The sequence below is a fragment of the Pantherophis guttatus genome, chromosome 18, assembly GCF_059756535.1.
Source record: "Pantherophis guttatus breed Tessera chromosome 18, ASM5975653v1, whole genome shotgun sequence".
Taxonomy (NCBI): Eukaryota; Metazoa; Chordata; class Lepidosauria; order Squamata; family Colubridae; genus Pantherophis; species Pantherophis guttatus.
The window spans coordinates 1143965-1164794 of NC_142080.1; the positions used below are offsets into that span (position 1 = coordinate 1143965).

The 20830-nt window shown below is 47.4% G+C and overlaps 1 protein-coding gene across 7 annotated transcripts in view; it reads right to left on the reverse strand.

Moving 5' to 3' along the window:
- The window catches only part of CELF3 (CUGBP Elav-like family member 3), a 34129-nt gene that overhangs the window by 3348 nt on the left and 9951 nt on the right, over nt 1-20830 (reverse strand). For 3 of the 7 annotated variants that reach the window (XM_087881195.1, XM_087881199.1, XM_087881200.1), the window contains exons 3-12: nt 12420-12468; nt 11899-12027; nt 11505-11584; nt 10582-10725; nt 10254-10386; nt 9482-9631; nt 8506-8613; nt 7928-8023; nt 6882-7025; nt 5543-5685 (exon numbers count right to left, since the gene is read on the reverse strand). In XM_087881195.1, the coding sequence (XP_087737321.1) occupies nt 5558-5685; nt 6882-7025; nt 7928-8023; nt 8506-8613; nt 9482-9631; nt 10254-10386; nt 10582-10725; nt 11505-11584; nt 11899-12027; nt 12420-12468 (1161 nt within the window). In that variant the 3' untranslated portion in view covers nt 5543-5557. Of the gene's footprint in view, nt 1-4194; nt 4273-5542; nt 5686-6881; nt 7026-7927; nt 8024-8505; nt 8614-9481; nt 9632-10253; nt 10387-10581; nt 10726-11504; nt 11585-11898; nt 12028-12419; nt 12469-20830 lie in introns of all 7 variants that reach the window. The other 4 variants (XR_015730438.1, XM_087881196.1, XM_087881198.1 and 1 more) reach the window with 4 other exon arrangements.

Sequence of the window (20830 nt, forward strand, 5' to 3'; positions counted from 1 at the left end):
TGCCTCCCAAATCCACTCCTTCCTTTCTGGAGAGGAACATCTCCAGGCCAAAAAACCTTCCCGCCAAGGGTCTCCCTGCTCTCTTGCATGAAGAACCCCCCAATCCGTGGGTCTCCCCTTTTTAATTTCCTTTTGCCAGCACACATACCCCCTCCCCAAGATCCCAGCAGCCAGGCCTTCAAAGGCAAGGACCGTGTCAAGAAAAATCATCTTGGCATCCTTCCAGGTGTGTCTATAAGAGAGAACCAAGATGGCAGAGAAGCAGCTTTTGCTCAGGAGCTGGTTCAACTTACCAGTCTCTCTCTCTTCCTTGGTGCAAGGAAGGGTCAAAAGTTGCTTGCTTTGGCCAAAGTGGCTTGACTTTCCTTAAATAAACTAGGTTTATTATTAAACTAGGTTTGGTGGGACATTGAAGACCTTCTGCATTTATTCTATCTACTTCAACCTTCATCACGGCTAAAGTAGCTCAGCAGACTGATAGCATTGTGATTAACACCAGCTGTCTGCAATTACTGTAAGTTCGAATCCCGCCAGGCTCAAGGTTGACTCAGCCTTCCATCCTTTCTAAGGTAGGTAAACTGAGGACCCGGTTTGTGGGGGCAATAAGCTGACTTTGTATAAATATACAAAAGGATGGAGGCTATTGCTTAACGCATTGTAAGCCGCCCTGAGTCTCCGGAGAAGGGCGGCATATAAATCAAATTAAAAAAAAGAAAAAGGACTCGTGAAAGGGAAGAGAGAGAGAGACGCAGTCTTAATGACCTCTGGGCTTCCCTGCCGTCAGAAAATATTGCAAACAACCCCCCCCAAAAAAACTACACAAAATGGGTGGGTGGGATGCTGGACCCCACACCCATCCCTGTGACCAGAGTCTGGGCTTCAGTAGAGCCTCAAAACCACTACGCTTCCCGAGAACTGCCTTGTGGAGCTCCTCATCCAGACAATGCCACGTGACCACAAACACAAACACAAACGCACACAGGCACACACACACACACACACACCAACAAATACAGAGAGGAACGAGACACAGGAGAGACCCACAACAATGACAACCACAACGACAATGTTGACAACAAACCGGAATGAGGAGGAGACAGAGAGAGAGAGATAGAAAGAGATAGAAAGACACACACAGAGAGAGAGAGAGACAGAAAGAGATAGAGACAGACAAAAAGAAAGAGAGAGAGAAAGGGAAAGGGATAGATGGAGACAAAAGAGATAGAAACAGAGAGACAGAGAGAGAGAAAGACAGAGAGACAGAGAGACAAAGAGATAGAGACAGACAAAAAGAGAGAGAGAGAGAAAGAGAGAGAAAGAAGGGGATCGATGGAGACAAAAGAGATAGAAACAGATAAAGAGATAGACAGATAGACAAGACAGACTGATATAGAGATAGAGAAAGACAAAAAGAGAGAAAGACAGAGAGAAAGAGAAAGGGATAGATGAGACAAAAGAGAGAAACAGAGAGACAGAGAAAGATAGAGAGACACAGAGAGAGAGACAGACAGACAAAGAGATAGAGACAGACAAAAAGAGAGAGAAAGAGAAAGAGAAAGGGATAGATGGAGACAAGAGAGATAGAAACAGAGAGACAGAGAGAAAGGGATAGATGGAGACAAAAGAGATAGAAACAGAGAAAGAGCGAGAAAGATAGGCAAAAAGAAAGGGATAGGCAGAGACAAAAGAGATGGAGAGAGAGAGAGAGAAAAGGATGGTGAGATAGGAGGCCTTCAGAAAGTTCATACGATCTTCTTGGTAGGCCTTCCTTGGGGGCGGGCGTGAGGGACCTCCGTTGATGATGGGGGCCGAGAGAGCAGTTGTGGGCTCACACAGGGTCCCCCCAAAGGGTGAGAGAAGATGGACCTAAGAGTTCCATGCATCCCAGAATGAAGTGATGGGGAGAAGAAATTGCAAGCCGAGCTCCCCCCAGAATTGGCGTCCCTCCTTCAGAAGTTCCATCCCGGAGACGGTTGCATTTTGGACCCATCCTGGTGGGTCCAAAACACGAACCTCTTTGAATTCGCCAATTCCTGGCCAGTGGGCCTCTTAATGTGGACTAGGAACTTAGTTTTAGCTGTCCCTCTTGTGCACAAAGCAAGCTGTGCGGCCTTTAAAACCAGAATCTTTGATTCTGAAAAGACCCCTTTTTAAGGCTGATTTTTTGGGGGGGTGGGGGGAGTCTCTTCCCGACTTCCCTTCGAAATTGGCCGAGAAGCGTTAAATCCACCCGTGGCAACATCATCCGGTTCGTTCAATTTAGAGATTCCACCCTTAACGGCTTCCTTCTGGTCGTGGGAACCAAACAGGAAGCTTTTCCACGGGAAAGCTGAGAGGGGCAAGTCCCGTCTCTCGATTTTCAAACAGCCTGAATTTGGAATTTAGGACCCTGACCCCCGAATCCCCTCCCCCCCCCGAGGGTCTCTCAGGAGCTCGGCGGAGCAAAGGCAGAAGAAGGAGAAGGAGAAGAGGGCTGGGAAAAGTGGGGGGGGGACGAAAAAGCCGCCAGAGATTTGCACATGTGGTCACAGAGCATCACATAACTGACGTGTCGGAACAAACGAAAAAACAACCAGCACCACCATCCAGACGAGCAAGACACGGCACAGGCAAGAAGACGGCAAAAAAAGAGAGCACAGCCCGGGAGAGTTGACGGTGACGGCCACAACGGCATTCACACGGTGAGAAAGTGTGGAGGAAGGAAGAAAGAGGAGGGATGATATATCTATCTATCTATCTAGAGATCTAGATAGATGCAATTTGCACCAAATTCATTTGCAAGGGGAATTGAGGCCTCGTCGTTTCTGCAAGGGGGTCAGAGGGACGATTTGGGGTACGGCCGACTCGCCGCCGGACAATTCCACCATTAAATTTAATCATTTGAAAGAATTCTTAAAAATTGTTTTTGAGGTTTGTCATTCACGTTTTGTTTTGTCCCTCCTTTTGGCGTCCTTTCTTTAAAGAGTCTATTCCACTTTTTTTTTTTAATATATATACATTATGAAAGTCTTTTTCCCATCGTGAGTTGGCCATGGCGAGTTGTCATAGAACCCCTGTGCGCTTGTGTGTCGCAAGTGTTGTGTTGCGTGCACGCTTGGTCGGGAGGTAGAGAAAGAAAGAGGAGGAGAAAAGAGAGAGAGAGAGAGAAAGAAAGAAAGAGAAACAGACAGTAAGAGAAAGAGAGAAACAGAGTAAGAAAGAAAGAGAAAGAGAAAAAGAAAGAGAAAAAGAGAAAGAGAGTAAGAGAAAGAAAGAAAGAAACAGTAAGAAAGAAAAAGAGAGAGAAAGAGAAAGAGAGAGTGAAAGGGAGAGTAAGAGAAAGAAAGTAAGAGAAAGAGTGAGAGAGAAAAAGAAAGAGTGAGAAAGAAAGAGAAAGATAAGAGAGAAAGAGAAAGAGAGAAAAAGACAGTAAGAGAAAGAGAAAGAGAAACAGAGTAAGAAAGAAAGAGAAAGAGAGAAAGAGAAAAAGAGAAAGAGAAAGGGAGAGTAAGAGAAAGAAAAAGGGAGAGTAAGAGAAAGAAAAAAGAGAAAGAGAAAAAGAGAAAGAGAGAAAGGAGGAGTAAGAGAGAGTAAGAAAGAGAGAGAAAGAGTAAGAGAGAGAGAGAAAAAGAAAGAGTGAGAAAAAGAGTAAGAGAAAGAAAGAATAAGAGAGAAAGAAAGAGAGAAAGAGACAGTAAGAGAAAGAGAAAAAGAGAAACAGAGTAAGAAAGAAAAAGAGAGAAAGAGAGAAAGAGAAAGAGGGAGAGAAAGAGAGAGAAAGAGTAAGAAAGAAAGAGAAAGAGAGAAAGAGAAAAAAGAAAGAGAAAGGGAGAGTAAAAAAGAGAAAGAGAGAAAGGGAGAGAAAGAGAGTAACAGAAAGTGTGAGTAAGAGAAAGAGAGAAAAGAGAGAGAGAGAGAGAGAGAAAGAGACTAACAGAAAGAGAGAGTAAGGAAAAAAGAAAAGAAAAGAGGAAACAGCACTTCACCAAACGAGAAACTACAAACCAGGAACTCACAGCACATCCAAAGAAATGCTACTTCGTCATGCAAAACATAAAAATGAAAAGGTGCAACTCGGATTCACACGGACGGACGGACGGACGCCGGATTTGGCCTTTCCAAATCAAAGGAGGAAGAAGAGGAGGAGGAGGAGGAGGAGGAGAAAAGAAGACAACCAACTTTTAGTTTGTGTTCATTCCAAAGGATGCAACTTACAAGGGGGGCGGAGCTAGGTCTCCCGCGACAACGAAGGGTGGCTTAGCAACAGAGTCGTCTCAAGATATGATTGGCCCCCTGCCGAAGGGAGGGCGGGATTGCGGAGTTTTCGGACAGCAGAGAGAGAAAAGGGGGGGGGGAGTTTGGTTTTCTTCCTTTTTTATATTTTTTTTTTAAAAAAAATGTGTTTTTGCTAGACAAAATTAATAATTCTCCCACCCCCCCTTTCTTTTCTTTTTTTTTTCTTTTCTTTTTTTTAAAAAAAAGTTTCATTTTTTATTTCCGAACGAGATGATTTTTGTTTTTTTTGTTTTTTTTTTAAAAAAGAGACATTTATCCAAAGAAAATGACATAGCTACTTACACATTCAGAGAGACAAGACAGGAAGGTTTAAAGTTGAACACCTTAAACCGTCAGCCCCCTCCCCCTAATTTTTGGAGGGTGGGGGGAGGGAGGAGGGGGACACGGGGTCAATGGGGTAAGGAAACCCCATCAGGTCATAGCGCGAGTCTCCCCAAAGATATTTGCCAGCTTTACCGGAAGTCCTCGATTTACGACAATTGGTGCCAGAATTTCCACCCTTAAGCAAGGTGGCTATTCAGCCGTTTTACGACCGTTCCTGCTGCAGTCATTAAGCAAAACACTGCAGTTGTTAAACAGATCTGGTTTCCCCCTTTGACCGTTTGTCAGAAGCCAGTTAGCGATACCTGGGACTTTGCCACCCTTGTAAATTCATTTCCAAAAGCCTAAATTTTGTTCCCTGTGACCGTCGGGATACCGCAGCGGTCGTAAGGGTGAGGACTGACTCTAAGTCACTTTTTTGCTCCGAATGGTCGCTAAAACGCCGGCTTATCAGCGGAAGACTCCCTGTACATTTTTTTCGGGGTGACTTTTCGATGACTTTTAAGGACCCCACGAATGGCCGCAAAACGAGGCCGCCGCTAAATGAGGACTACCTCTAATGACTCAATTTTCTTTTTTTTTCATCTAGCTGCCGAACTCCGATGGAGATGCAACAGGAGGAAAACTATCCACCCACAGCAGCACACGCCAAGCCCGGCCCGTTGCAAATTCGAGATCCTTCCCGGGATAAAATTAGATTTTCTTCAGAAATGATTAGAAGGGAAGGCGCTGGTTAAAGCCGGAAAAAAGCGAACAGCTGAAGAAATCCCCCTTTTCCGACGGCGGGTGGAAACAGGGCCTGAGCCTGGGTCGTCCTTTTTTTTCCCCAAGTAGATTTTGAGAAACAAGCCAGGTTCAGAAAAGGGCCTTCGATACAGAGAACCTGGAAGAAACCTGAGCCCCGGGTTCGAATTTTCCGCGGCTGCTCGGTTGGCCGAGGACCCACCTGGCAGGCAGTGGCTCAATACGGCCGGTTGGCGTCTTTGGGGCGTTTCAACTGAACCTTCAACCGTTTCATCCCAATCTGGAAGCCGTTCATGGCTTGGATGGCGGCTTGCGCGCTGGCGGGATTGTCAAAACTTACGAATCCTGCAGAAGAGAGAGCGGGAGGGGGAAGGAGGGGGAGAAAAAGCAGGGCCAAGGGCCCGCTGAGACCCCACGGTGGAGGTGCATCAGCCCCCCCACCCACCCCGCGTGTATTTCCCAAGATGGGGCAGGAAGACCACTCAAGAAGTGGGATCCGGAGAAGATTAAACTTCCAAGAAAGCATTTCTCAACCCCGCTTGAAGACGGGCAGATTTCAACACAGGACGACAAAGTTGGGAAAGGACCTTGGAGGTCTTCTTAGTCCAACCCCCTGCCCTTCTCAAACTCCCAGAACCCCCCAGCCAGCATGGCCATTGCTAAGCATTCTGGGAGTTGGAAGTCCACCCATCTTCAAGCGGTTGAGATGGAAGAGACGCTGGTCTCCAGGCTTTGGTGGACAGCGGAAAGTACGATCTTCTTGAGATCTTAGTGCCCAAAATAGGATCTCTTCACCGGATACGAAATTGGGATTTACTCCCCTTGCTTGAGTCCTTAATACGATGAATAGACATCCTAAGACAGGAGTACAGATAGTCCTCGACATACGACCATAATTGAGCCCCAAATTTTGGGTTTTGCAAAGTGAAGCATCGGTTAAGTGAATTTGGGTCCCATTGTACAACCTCGCTTGCCTCACTGCAGCTGTTAAGTGAGTCCCACAGTTGTTAAGCGAATCCGGCTTCCCCACGGACCTTGCTTGTCAGAAGGTCGAAAAATGGGACCCTCCTGGGGACGCTGCGATTGTCATAGATACGAGACAGTTACACAAGCGTCCAAATTTTGATCACGTGACCACAGGGGTACCGCGGTTACCGGTCGTAAGTGTGTGAAAAACAGTCACAGTTTTTTTCAGTGCTGTTGTGACTTCGGTCACTAAATGAACCGTTGTAAGACGAGGACTAGCCGTACCCGCGTCCTTCTTCTCGTTCTGAAGCAGCTGGAGGTCCAGCTTCTTCAGTTGGAGAAGATCTGGTTTCGGTGTCCCAATCGGATCGGGGAACGGATTCCCGCACCCCCCCCTTTTGTGTCTGCGAGCCCTAAATTCAATCGCGCACCCCAAAAAAGTCTCGTCCTAATTCCCACCAAGCACTCTCAAGTTGGAGGAAGTCCACTTGATGGTCATTGAACCATAGAAGGAGAGACGGTGGAGGCCTCTAGGTTCAAACCACCGATCGGGGACCTTGGGACGTTTTCCGTACCGAAGCATTTACTCTGATTGGTCGCTCGGTCGACGAAAACTTTGGCCGAAATGACATTCCCGAAGGGGAGGAACATCTGTAAGATCTCCGAATCGGTGAATTCTTGCGGCAAGTGATAGATGAAGATGTTGCAACCTTCAGGACCTGCAAAAAAAAAAACATAAATTGTCGGGAAGGACGGACCGGTTGCGAAATGTCCTTGGCGTAACTCCAAACATGCGAGCGGCGTTTTCGCAACCAGGTTGCGAAAAAAACGTCTTGATATTTTTATTTTTTTTGTTTTGCTTGCCAAGGATTCTCCTCTTGTTTCTTCCCCGGGTCGTGCCCTTAAAATGGCAGCTGTAACTAGGTTAGAAGACAATACGATAAACCAGGTTGTGGCTTCTGGATTTTGTTTGTTTGTTTGTTTGCAAGGGGTGGAAGTTGGCATTGGGAGGTGCAGCTCAGCTGTGCAAAAACTCAACATTTCCGAAAGTTGTGTCTGCGTAAGAGGTGGAAAAACAGCGGGCAAGATGGAAATTTGGATGTTGTAGAAAAAATAGTCGTTTGCACTACTGGTACTAATTGCACACTTCTTGTTGCAACGATTTGGAAAAAACCCACGAAGACCCACAAGGGGGGATCGACCCTCGTGATAAAACCGTGGGGCGAATGATGTTAATCCCCCCCCCCCTTGGAGGAGTTTCTCAACCTTAGCAACTTGAAGAAGTGCGCGGACTTCAACTCCCAGAATCCCCTAACAAGCATGTTGACCGGGGAATTATGGGAACTGAAATCCACACATTTCCAAGGTGCTAAATTTGAGGGTTAAATTATAATTCTGCGTTAAAGCAATAAAAGCTTGTTAAAAATTCCAGATCTCCACCAGGGGGAAGCAAAACCTCCCCTTTGGACGCCCTCTAGTGGTTCCCGGGGTTACTGCAGCCCCAACGTGATCATCCCTGCTTTTTGGTTGCCGCTGGCATTTTGCAGCTGGGATGACCGCTGGCTTGATCTGGGGAGGAGTGGGGAATGGTGGGGGGGGGGGCTCCGGACCCCAACCTTACCTTCTCTCTGCTGGGGGGGCGCCTGCTGGGTGATGATGGCAGCGGGCTGCTGGGGAAAGGCGGTGCTGACCAGTCCGTAGGCTGTAGGATAGGCAGCTGTAGGAGGAAGCGTGGGAGAGGGAAGGGGGTCAGCTGGAAGAGGGGGAGGCGCGTGTCCAGAGCTGGAGGAGAGGGGGAGGGGGTACCTGGGTACCTGTTGTCAGGTTTCGATGTCGTCTCAAATAAAATAAATTGCATTTCCAAACAAATCGCCTTTGAAGAAATCTTTCGTTTTATTAAGCACGACAACCTGTCCCCGATTGTGGCGTAGCCAACAATGACTTCCTGACCCCCAAACCTTCCCTTTCCGTTCCCCAATTCTCTGCGTCTCATTGGCCCTCTTCCAAATCACTCTCCCCATATCTACTACTTCAGCTCCCAGGAATGTCCCCCCTCCCATCTCATCTCCTAGGGGATATTATCTTCAGGGAAAATAAGTAGGTGAGAAGGCAAGCGTCCTCTTGCCAGCTGCCCCCTCTTCTCCTCCTTATGTCAGCACTAGAGTAAATGCAGGTTGTAGTGCTGACACCTGTCCTTACCTGTGTAATGTTGCATCCCGGCGTAGGCCTGCTGTAAGGGATCCACAGGGGCGGCCGAGCTCTGTGCTGTGGCATTGGGGGTGAGGGAAGACGGGAAGACAACACACACTTAAAGACAGTTGCGATGGGTTCAACGTGTCCGAGCATGCCCTCCCCCCACCCCCACAAGGAAGAGTATCCAGGTGTCTCTGGGGGTGGGGGAGGGAGGCCACCACGAGCTTCGCTTTTCTCTAAGCCCCGTTTCTGAGTGTCAGAGGTAGACTGCCTTTGAATAGGGAGGCTCGAATAGGTATGGTTGAAATTTCAGCCTCTGTTCCAAAATTGGCCATGTTTTCTTAGCCGAGATTGTCCTCAGTCGGCTTAAAAAGCTACTCTTTTGAGCTTCAAGGATCTGAACTCGGTGGTTTAATCCCGGTGGAAAGAAATCCGGGTTTAAAAGGATTAAAATGGATTTAATCCGGTGTTTCTGAACTTCAACCTCTTGGGACTTCGACTCCCAGAATTCCGTAGCGTGCATGCAATTCAGGCACGGAATTCTGGGAGTTGAAGTCCAACCGTTTCAAAGCATGCTGCCTGGGGAATTCTGGGACTTGTAGTCCATACAACATAAAGCATGCTTAGAACTTCTAGGATTTGTAGCCCATGCATCTTGAAACTCCCTGGCTGGGGAATTCTGGAAATTGAAATCCGCCCATCTTCAAACTCTGGAGAGTTGGGACACGTGGCTCTTCCCACCCAACCCCAAATCACAGCAGGACGAGCAAACTCTCTTATTTTTTCTCCTCCTGCCCTCGGGAAAGACTCCAGCCAGGCTCTGGGTTCGAGTTCTACGCCTCACGTGAACCCCCCACAGGTGGAAGAAGACTCTAACTATTCGGGCTAAAATCGGAGACTCTGGGAAGCGGAAGCAAAACGTGGGAAGACCCGGGGGAGGGGAGGAAGGGGTGGGGTGGAGGGGTGGGGTGGGCAGAGGTACCTGGGAAGGGGTGGACGCCGTTGGTGTAGAGCCCCTCGGAGGCCGGCTGCCCCGTGCTCTGCGTGGGGACGGGGCTGTAGCCGTTGACGCTGAGGGTGGCTGGGATGGCAGAGACCGGGGTGGCCGCGAGGGTGGGCGGCGTGCTGCTTCCTGTGGGAGGGAGAGAGAAAGAGAGAGAGAGACCCCCACCCGGGAGCTGCAAGGGGGGCTCTCTCCTGCAGCCCCCAACCCTAACCCAGGTCTGCAACACATTCGGGCCAGAGGGGGGTTTCAGCAGGTTCTGACCAGTTCTGGAGAACCGGTAGCGGAAATTTTGAGTCGTTCGGAGAACCGGTAGTAAAAATTCTGACTGGCCCCATCGTCATCTATTCTCTGCCTCCCAAATCCCAGATGATCAGGAGGAAATGGAGATTTTGCAGTATCCTTCCCCTGGAGTGGGGTGGGAATGGAGATTTTACAGCATCCTTCCCCTGCCACGCCCAGCAAGCCACGCCCGCAGAACCGGTAGTAAAAAAAATTTGAAACCCACCACTGATTCCGACATGCGCCCTGCGCCCGGCTCCCCTTTGCTCCACTCAAAGCCCCAAAGTTCCAGACCCCACCCATTTCCCCGGGAGGTTTGGGGGGGGGTCTGTTGGGCCCCCATGGGGGAGCAAGGGACCCAATTTAGAAGCCCGCGGTGGATGGGGGAGAGGTTGTCCAGAAGAGAGGGGGTCTGTGGATCCTGCGGGATGGAGCCCCCCCCCCTGGGCGGAGTCTCTGCCCTCCTTACCTGAGGAGGGGGTGATGGGAGTGGCGATGAGCCCGTTGGGGGCCAGGGTAGCCATCTGCTGCATCTGCACGGCCGCCATGGGGTTGAGGTAGGCCGAGTGAGCGGCGACCAGAGCGGCTTGCTGGTGCATGAGCTGCGGAGGGCAGAGGAAGCCCTGAAGCCTCAAAGACCCCCCCCCCCAATTTCCACACTCCCTGACCCCCTCCCCACCGCCCTTCTTGGACCCCCAGAGCTGGGCTGGCAGCCGAGCGCAGCCCCCACTTCTTTCTGTCCTGCCCCACACCTGGGGGGGTGGCTGGGGGCAGCAGGAGGACCCCGGCCTGCTTACTGCCTGAGTGTAGGCGCTGTACGCTCCGAACTGCAGCGCGATGGGGCTGAACATGCCCAGTTGGTTGGCCACCTGCTGCATCCGCCTGAGTCCCCGCTCTTTCTCCGTGTCTGCGAATTTCACCACCAGGCTGGAAGAGGCGCCCTGGGGAGGGCGGGGAAGCCGAGAGGTTGGGAAGTGGTGGGCAGGAGAGACCCCCAGGCTGGGCTCTGGAAGGTGGGGAGACTCTCTCCCTCTCTCCCTCCCTCCCCTTCCTTCCTTCCTTCCTCACATTCCCATTTCCTTCCTTCCTCCTGTTCTTCATTTCCCCTCCCCTCCCCTCCCTTCCCTCCCCTTCCTCCCTCCCTCCCTCCATTATTCCTTCCTTCCTCTCCTCCCCATTCCCTTCCTTCCCCTCTCCCTTTCTTCCTTTCCCCTCCCCTCCCTTCTCCTTGCCTTCCTTCCTTCCTTCCTATTCCCATTCCCTCCCTCCCTCCATTATTCCTCCCTTCCTCTCCTCCCTTTCCCCTCCCCTCCCTTCTCCTTGCCTTCCTTCCTTCCCTCCTGCCTTCTTTCCTTCTGATTCCCATTTCCTTCCTTCCTTCCTCCCTCTCTCCCTTATTCCTTCCTTCCTCGCCTCCCCATTCCCTTTCTTTCCCCTCCCCTCCCTTCTTCTTGCCTTCCTTCCTTCTTTCCCTCCCTCCCTCCCTTCCTTTCTCGCTCCCTCCCTTATTCCTTCCTCCCTTCCTTCCTTCCCCTCTCCTCCCCTCCTTCAGAAGCTTTTCACTACACGGGGTGGATAAGCTGCAATGGAGCGCTGTGGCCACCGGAGGGCAGCGGAGTCCACCTTTCTCCAAACCCGCAGCGTTTTCCAACTTCAAACCGGCCAAAGCGTCTCTCAACCATAACCCCCCCCCCCAAAAAAAGGCCGCCAAGGGACTCACTGGCAGCGTGCGGCTTCCGTGCAGCGTGCTGATGGCTGCCTGGGCTTCTGCGTGCATTTGGAATTTCACAAAGGCGCAGCCTGTACGGAGGCGAACAGGGCGAGGGAAACGAATCCCGAAAGGAGAGAGAGAGATTTTGTTTTGCAGATAAATAAACCCTCTCGACTCAACCTTTCCCACCCGTGTTTCTCAACCCTTGGAGGCCTGAGGAGGAGTGGACTTCCACTCCCAGAATCCCCCCCCCAGCCAGCATGCAGGGAATTCTGGGAGCTGAAGTCCCACCCGTCTCCACGTTGCCAAGGTTGACAAAAAAAACCCTTTACATCCCTTGGTTCACCCCGGAAACAGGAGCAGGGAAGGCTGAGCAGCGGGCACTGCCCTGATGCCACCTCACCTTTGCTGGTGCCATCTGGACCTCGGAGTACCGTGCATTCATCGATGGTCCCGAAAGGCTCAAACATCTTCCGAACGTCTTCGTCCGTTTGCTGTTTCCCCAGCATTCCTACAAAGAGTTTCCGGTCTTCTGGAAGATACAAAAAGAGGCAGGAAGTGGCTCAAACAATCATAAATAAATAAATAAATAAATAAATAAATAAATAAAAAGGACAAACTCCCCCCTTGCAAAACGACCAGCACCCTGGTCCTTTAGCAGAACCCTCAGACTGACATTTCAGCTGGGAATTTCGGGGTTGCGCGCAATGCTAAATAAATAAATAAATAATCCAGACTTGGCAGAATCTGCAGGAAGCTTAATTGAATTTAATTTAATGAATTAATTAAATTAAAACTCCCAATGCTGAATTGTTTGAAGAATTGCAGAAATCAAAGATTAAAACCTGTGGATAAAATGCAGAAGTTGCAAACAATTCGGCATACCCTGCCCCTCAAAAAAAATAATACAGAAGGAAAGCATACCTCCCCTACTTTCGCTGTCTGCAGGTTTCACCTGAATCGGTCGGTTCATCTGAAAGAATAGGAAATGAATTTTAAGGCCAGAATATCAGAGGTTTTTTTTTTTTTTTTTGGGTTGCAAACGATCCATTGGGAATGGGCCTCAAAGCAACCATTAAGAGAGGGGACTTCAACAATTCCTGTCCCGTTCTTTTTTTTCCCTGGCCTTCGTTGTAGCTGGTTATCCACTTGTTTCATTCTGAGAAGCTAAAATAGACTGAAAAAGACTTTGCAGACGCTAACGAGGACCATCCCAAAGCCTTCCTTTCTGGAGGCTTTGAACAACACCTTCAAAATTTCCAATACCAGCTGGGCTGGTAGCTGTGGGCATCTTTGCCACTCAAAACAATTGTTTATTCTACTATTTTATTTTATTTTTTTTGATTTAGGCTTTTATGATATGATAAGCTGCCCAGAGTTGTTAGACCGTGAGATGGCAGGGAATCAATTTAATAAATAAGAATGGAATGGAATGGAATGGAATGGAATGGAATGGAATGGAATAGAATAGAATAGAATAGAATAGAATAGAATAGAATAGAATAGAATAGAATAGAATAGAATAGAATAGAATAGAATAGAATAATAGAATATTAGAATAGAGAATGGAATGGAATAGAATAGAATAGAATATTAGAATAGAGAATAGAATAGAATAGAATAGAATAGAATGGAATGGAATAGAATAGAATAGAGAATGGAATGGAATGGAATAGAATAGAATAGAATAGAATAGAATATTAGAATAGAGAATAGAATAGAATAGAATAGAATAGAATAGAATATTAGAATAGAGAATAGAATAGAATAGAATAGAATAGAATAGAATAGAATAGAATAGAATAGAATAGAATAGGACAGAGTTGGAAGGGACCTTGGAAGTCATCTAGTCCAACCCCTTAACCCCCCCCCCCGCAGGAGACCTATACTAGGGATTCGAACTGCCGACCTTTCTGATCAACAAGCTCAGCGTCTTAGCCACTGAGCCAAACAAACAGTGATAAGTCCGGAATTACTGCACAGTCATTTTAAATTTAAATTGGTAAATGGAATAGTAACGTAATCATTTAAATTAAAAAAAAAAAATACAGTATAGTCTTCTTTTTTAATAAAATGCAGATATAAAGGCCCTCTTTAGTTTAGTTTAGTTTTTTTAGTTTACTTTGTCCCTACCAATCCTGAAAATGTCTGCGTCCCCCTTGAGTTTTGGGGGTGGGGATGGGGGGAAATTTGCAAAAAAAACAACAACCCTCCATCCAAACTCCAAACTCCAAAGGAAACATTCAACTCTGTTGCCAGATGTGCAAAATCTTCCTAGCCGCCTCCTTCGTCCAGGAGAGGATGCCCAAAACTGCCGTCCTGCCTATCACAGCCCAAGAGGCAGGGATGGCGATGGGGTTGCCATGGCGCCCGAGGCCTGTATCTTCCTCCGCCTCCGGTTGCCAAGTTATGTCCTGTTGCCACAGTAACCGGAGCAGCTAAGAGGACCAGTGCGGCTTCTCCTTCCCCTTCCCTTCCCTTTCTCTTTTATGCCTCTCTGGATAGCATTAGCATCATGATGATTATTCTTCCAGAAAAATAGCAAGCTTATTTAATTGTTGTTGGGTATTTTTTTTTAAAAAAAAAACCTTTGCTCTTTCTTTCCACTCACAGATTTATAAAAACTCCACGCGCTGCAAAAGAGAAGGGAAAAAAAGAGAAATCCTCAACCTCTTTGATATCCTTTGCTTTAATCTGCTTTAATCTAATATCTGCTTGAATATAATTCATATGTGATAATAAACACAAAAGCAAGGCCAGGGGAAAAAAAGAAAAACCTCAAGGAAAGCTTGCCTTGTTGTTTTTTTAAAGTACAGAGTTATGTTTGAGTTAATTTATTGTGGTTAAGTGGATTTATTCTGATTTGCAACAAAAAAAAAAAACCGATCTGAATTTGCAAACGGAAAGAGCCACTGAGAAAGAGGACAGAGAACCTGGAAGAGAGAGAGAGAAAAAAAAAATCTGAATTTACTTCCTTTTATTTCCCAAAACTTCATTAAGAGTAGTAAGGATCACTCCATCCAGCCCAGGCAGTTAAACATGCAGTTTTTTTAAAAAAACAACGACTTTTTTAAAAAGAGCATTTGCAATCTTGCTAGTCGCACTGATGCAAAATTGAAAAATAAAAGGAAGGGGAAAAAGGCAGGGATCAACCTTGGCAAAAAAAAAAAAACCAAACAACTACATCCCTCCCTAATCTATTAAATTACAACTGTGCCTCTGGAGGAATATATAGATATATATAGATATATATTTAAAAGCGGAAAAATTATATAAAGTCTTAACTTCGGACAAGCTGTTTCCTTTACCATCATTTGAGGGAGAGGGAAAAAAAAATACTGTGTTAATTTAAAAATAAAAATAAAAATTGGGGGGTGGGGGGAGGAAGGAGGGGGTCTTCGAAAGAGCAGCCAGGAAGCAAATGCCTGGTCTCCATAGCAACTGGAGAAAATACTCCATGGCAACTACCCACTCATCTTTCCCTTTATCCCTTCCGGTTGCCATGGGAACCGTGCTGACATCATCACTTATCTCTATAAACAATGACCAGGAGCGTTTAGCGAAGGGGAGGGGAGATTTGGGGTGGGGGGGGGGAAGAGAAAAGAAATGGAGTGGCCTTGGTGGGCTCGGGGGAAGGAGGGGGGGGGCCTTGTTGGCAAAGCAACCCGAAGCAGATTTTAGAAAAAATTAAAAAAAGAAGCTCCTCTTGAAACTGCCCCCCCCCCACTGGCTCCCCCTCCTCCCATTTCTCTCTCCAAGGCCCCTTTTTTTTTAACCCACAGAATATATTTATTTTTAAATCTCTCGCACCGTTTAAATCGGGGCAGGCCTTGGAGACTTGGACCCGTGAGGTCGTCCCTTAAAGGTTTTCGACGAAGGGGGGTGGGGGGTGGGTGGGGAAATCACAAAATAAACATGGGAAATAATAACCCAGAGGAAGATTAGAGAGGAAGAAGAGAGGAGGAGTGGGGAAAGAGAGGAAAAAGGAGAAAATAAGATAAAAGAGTGGACTTTTGATGGGGTGTTTTTTTTTCCTTACGGATTTTCTCTCTCTTTCTTCATTAAAATGACAGTATAATAACCTTCTGCCCATGTTTAATCAGCACATCCATAAATCACTCCTTCCTTCTTTCCTTCCTCCCTTTTTCCCTTCCTTCCTTCCTTTCCGATCCCTCCCTTCCCCTCTCTCCCTTCTTTCCTTCATTTCTTCTCATTTTCTCTCCTTCTTCCTTTCTCTCCCTCTTTCTTTTTCTTTCTCTTTCTTCTTCCTCCCTTCCTCCCTTTTTCCTCCCTTTTTTCATTTTTCCCTTCCTTCCTTCCTTCCCGATCCTTCCCTTCCCCTCTCTCCCTTCTTTCCTTCATTTCTTCTCATTTTCTCTCCTTCCTTCCTTCCTTTCTCTCCCTCTTTCTTTTTCTTTCTCTTTCTTCTTCCTCCCTTCCTCCCTTTTTTCATTTTTCCCTTCCTTCCTTCCCGATCCCTCCCTTCCCCTCTCTCCCTTCTTTCCTTCACTTCTTCTCATTTTTCCTTCCTTCCTTCCTTCCTTCCTTCCTTCCTTCCTTCCTTCCTTCCTTCCTTCCTTCCTTCCTTCCTCTTTCCCTTCCTTCCTCGCTTTTTCCTTTCTTCTCATTTCCTTCCTTCCATCCTATATTTTTTTTTGCAAAGCAAAACTATCAAGTTCCTAGTCCCTAAGCTTCATCCCCCGGCTTGGAAGAAAGCCTGCAAGAAGGCCTCCAGCAAAGCCAGAGAGGACCCCCCCTGCCCTCTTTTTAAAGCCTCCATCTGAATTTGGCTTCTCTCCCAGCACCCATGTTCCTTTCGCCGTCCCACCACCTGCCTGCCTCGCAACCTCGTCGCTCGTTCTCTGCCCAGATGGGGCCATAAACCCCCCACCACCACCATATTGGCCCGGCCCCTCTCTCTCTGCCCAAGCAGCGGGTGAAAAATAAGACCGCCTGCCAGGCTGGGCTGGGTCGAGCGATGCCCGCCGGCCCCTTGCCCACCCCGGGTGCCATCCGGCCTCCCCTAGGTGGGCAGCGAGGAGGAGGCTGGCATGGGTGCGAAAGACGGCGCAAGGCCCAGGTCCCATTCTGCCCTTGGAGGCTGGCAGGCCTGGCCAGGTGTGTGTTTGCATCTGGACATCTTGGGGGGGAAAAAAAACAAACAAACATTGAACGGTCTCCAAACCACTAAGGAAAATGGAAAACGGTGGTTAGAGAGGGATTAGACAGGGATTAGCCACCTCACGAACATGGTTTAACGTGGCTCTGCCATCTGGAGCAGGGGAACCTCGAGTGCTCCCGGAGACCGGGGGGGGCGGGGGGGGAAGAGGGAGGCGTTGATTCCCCCCCTCCCGGCTGCTTTTTAAAGGGGGGGGGTGCAGCGGAAAGAAGGAAAGTCATGTGTGTGCATGGGTGCTAACTCCTGCGTTTAGGTGTGAATGAATTGCGGCCCACCAGGCTGCCTGGATTTGCTATCTGAAATAGTGTAGATTCTCCTGCTTGAAAGCAGCGGGCTGGACTAGAAGACCTCCAAGGTCCCTTCCAGCTCTATTCCTTATTCCCTATTCTGTTCTATTCTATTCTATTCTATTCTATTCTATTCTATTCTATTCTATTCTATTCTATTCTATTCTATTCTATTCTATTCTATTCTATTCTATTCCATTCCATTCCATTCTACTCTACTCTACTCTATTCTACTCTATTCTTCATTCCAATATTTATTCTATTCCATTCCATTCCATTCCATTCTATGTTTTCTATTCTATTCTATTCTATCCTATTCTATTCTATTCCATTCCATTCCATTCCTATTCTATTTCTATTATTTCTATTCTATTCTATTCTATTCTATTCTATTCTATTCTATTCTATTCTATTCTATTCTATTCTATTCTATTCTATTCTATTCCATTCCATTCCATTCCTATTCTATTTCTATTATTTCTATTCTATTCTATTCTATTCTATTCTATTCTATTCTATTCTATTCTATTCTATTCCAATTCCAATTCCAATTCCAATTCCAATTTCATTCTATTCTATTCTATTCATATTCTTATTCTTATTCTTATTCTTATTCTTATTCTTATTCTTATTCTTATTCTTATTCTTATTCTTATTCTTATTCTTATTCTTATTCTTATTCTTATTCTTATTCTTATTCTTATTCTTATTCTTATTCTTATTCTTATCCTATCCTATCCTATCCTATCCTATCCTATCCTATCCTATTTCTATTTCTACTCTTATTCTATTCTTTATTTTGCCCCCTCCTCCCCAAATGGAAAAAATCTTGATTTTTTATTTTTTAAAAAAATTTCAATTAAAAAAAAAAAAACTAAGAGGAAAATGGCTTTTGGGGGGGGGGGGGCTCGTTTTGCGATTTATTTATTCGTGATAAATAAACCTACCAAAGAGCCAGTCTCACAGGCAACTTGAAAAATGAATCTTTTCCAACTCCTGCCCCCCACACCTTCCACACACTCTGCTTTCTCCCCCAGGACCAAGGACAGCTCCTTGGTGGTGGTGGTGGGGGGGTTTCATCCCACGAAAATACCCCCAGTTTAAACAACCCTAACCCTGACCCTGCAGAGAGAAACTGTTCTGCCTCCTTAGATCTACCCCCCTCGGAGGCTGAGTGGTAGACATGTCCTGAATATGGAGGCTCTACTGCAGACGTCTCCCGCCCACCCACCCAAAAAAAAGGAGCAAGAACTACTAACCCCCTTTGGCATCAATTTCTCAGAGAACCACCCCCCCCCAAAAATTTCTGCAATACCAAACTGAATGCTGGGATTTTTTTTTCATGCGTCTCCTTGCCCCCCCCCCCCGGATGGCATCTTCCCGTCCTTGTGCCCGGCCTGGGGGTGGGGGAGGAAGGGGGAAAGGGCTGAAGATCAGAAGGTATAGATGCCCCCTCCCCTAATCCAGCTTTGCCTGCCTCCTCCTTCCCCCCCTTCCAGCTCGGCCTGCCCGAGACTAAATCTGGAGATAATCCACCAAATTCCAGATCTCCTGGTACGTGTGCCGAGGGGGAGCGGCTGCAAATTCGCGGTTTGTGGGGCATCTGGGTCCAGGAGTGGGGGACACACAGCCTTCAGGGTTAGGGGCTACAATGAGGTGGGGAATAACGGAATAACAGAGTTGGAAGGGGCCTTGGAGGTCTTCTAGTCTAACCCTCTGCTCAAACAGGAGATTCTATAGCGGTTCAGACAACTGGTTGTCCAATCTCTTTCTGAAAAGCCTCGACTGATGGGGCAGCCACAACTTCTGGAGGCAAGCAGTTCCACGGGTTAATTGTTCTAACTGTCAGGAAATGGAAGAGGAGGAGGAGGAGGAGGAGAAGGAAAAGAAAAAGGAGGAGGAGAAGGAAGGAAGGAAGGAAGGAAGGAAGGAAGGAAGGAAGGAAGGAAGGAAGGAAGGAAGGAAGGAAGGAAAATGGAGACAGGAGGAGGAGATGGAGGAGGAGGAGGAGGAGGAGAAGGGAAGGAAGAGATGGAGGAGGAAGAGAAAGAAGAGAAGGAGGAGGGAAGGAGGAGGGAAGGAGGAGGAGGAGGAGAAGGAAAAGAAGAAGGAAGGAAGGAAGATGGAGACAGGAGGAGGAGATGGAGGAGGAGGAGGAGAAGGAAAAGGAAGGAAGGAAGGAAGGAAGATGGAGACAGGAGAAGGAGAAGGAGAAGGAGAAGAAGAAGAAGAAGAAGAAGAAGAAGAAGAAGAAGAAGAAGAAGAAGAAGAAGAAGAAGAAGAAGAAGAAGAAGAAGAAGAAGAAGAAGAAGAATTCAGATCGCATGGATGTAACAGGAAAAACGAAGGAATGGAAAAGGGAAAAAAAGGGAGGGAAGGAAGATGGAGAGGAGAAAGAGACCAAGATGGATAAACCAGCATTGTAGGGTTACTAGTCTGCCTTGTGCTAAATTTCCAGCTCTCACCCACACGACCACATCTGGATTCTTGCTGGAATATTTTCCTTTCCGCAAACTCATCACAAAAGTTGGGCCGTTTCTTCCCTGCCCAATTAAAGGGGCTGTTTCGCTTCACCGATAAATATAAAAAGATTAGGAAATGTTATTATTATGCCTGCCGTGGAATCTCACTCAGGTTGCGGGTGTTTTTTTTGAAGGGAAGGAGAGAGGCCAAGGGAAGAAGGGAGAGCAGGCCAGACAGGGGCAATCCATAGGTGAGCTTCCCCCTGCCAAGGCAGTCTACCTGAGGATGTAAGAATTGCAACCTTCCCTCTGAGGCATTTAACAAGCCGCAGGGGTGACTCGTCCCCTGCAATGAATTTGCAATTTTTTTTTTTTTTTGGGTAAAGAATACAATTGGTGTCAATTTTCGTGGAGCCCCGTGTGTAGGAGCAGTCTACCTCCAGATGCTGGGGAGAGAAATAAGACCAGATCCTGGACTTGTGCGCTCCAATTTTTGAGGCCCATTTGGGAAGAACGGCTGTCTGTGGTGGGCGTCGATGGGCATGGGGCTTTTTTCCTGATTTTTCTTGATTTTCCAATTTTCCCTTTGCAGGCAGCCTCTCCCCACCCTCACCCACCCCCCCACAGGCAGCCGAAGGTGAATTTCAATCCTGCCCCCCACCCCCCCACTCCGAGGCCTTGGCAGGAGGCGGTGCCAGGGAGCAAGGTAAGAGCTTGCAGCTCTGCGACAGCTGGCAAAACACCTGCTCCTTTCCACGGCCCCTCCTTGGACAAATAGCTGGCAGGAAAGCAGTGAGTGAGCAGAAGGGGGGCCTGGCCCAGGAGGGCAGGTGGGCTGGTGGGGGTGGGGGGGTTTAGGAACGGAGATGCACCTTCCTGAACACCGGAAAGAAGAAAGGAAAGAAAAAAAGAAAAGAAAAGAAGGAAAAAGAGAAAGAAAGGGAAAGAAAGAGAGAGGAAGAAGGAAGGAAAGACAGAGGGAGAAAGAAAGAGAGAGAGAGAAAGGGAAGGCGAGAAGAGAGGGAGGGAGGAAAGAAGAAAGGAAGGAAGGAAGGAAGGAAAGAAAAAAAGAAAAGAAAAGAAGGAAAAAGAGAAAGAAAGGGAAAGAAAGAGAGAGAAAGAAGGAAGGAAGGAAAGACAGAGGGAGAAAGAAAGAAAGAGAGAGAAAGGGAAGGCAAGAAGAGAGGGAGGGAGGAAAGAAGAAAGGAAGGAAAGAAAAAAGGAAAGAAAAGAAGGAAAAAGAGAAAGAAAGGGAAAGAAAGAGAGAGGAAGAAGGAAAGACAGAGGGAGAAAGAAAGAGAGAGAGAGAAAGGGAAGGCGAGAAGAGAGGGAGGGAGGAAAGAAGAAAGGAAGGAAAGAAAAAAGGAAAGAAAAAAATAAAAGAAAAGAAGGAAAAAGAGAAAGAAA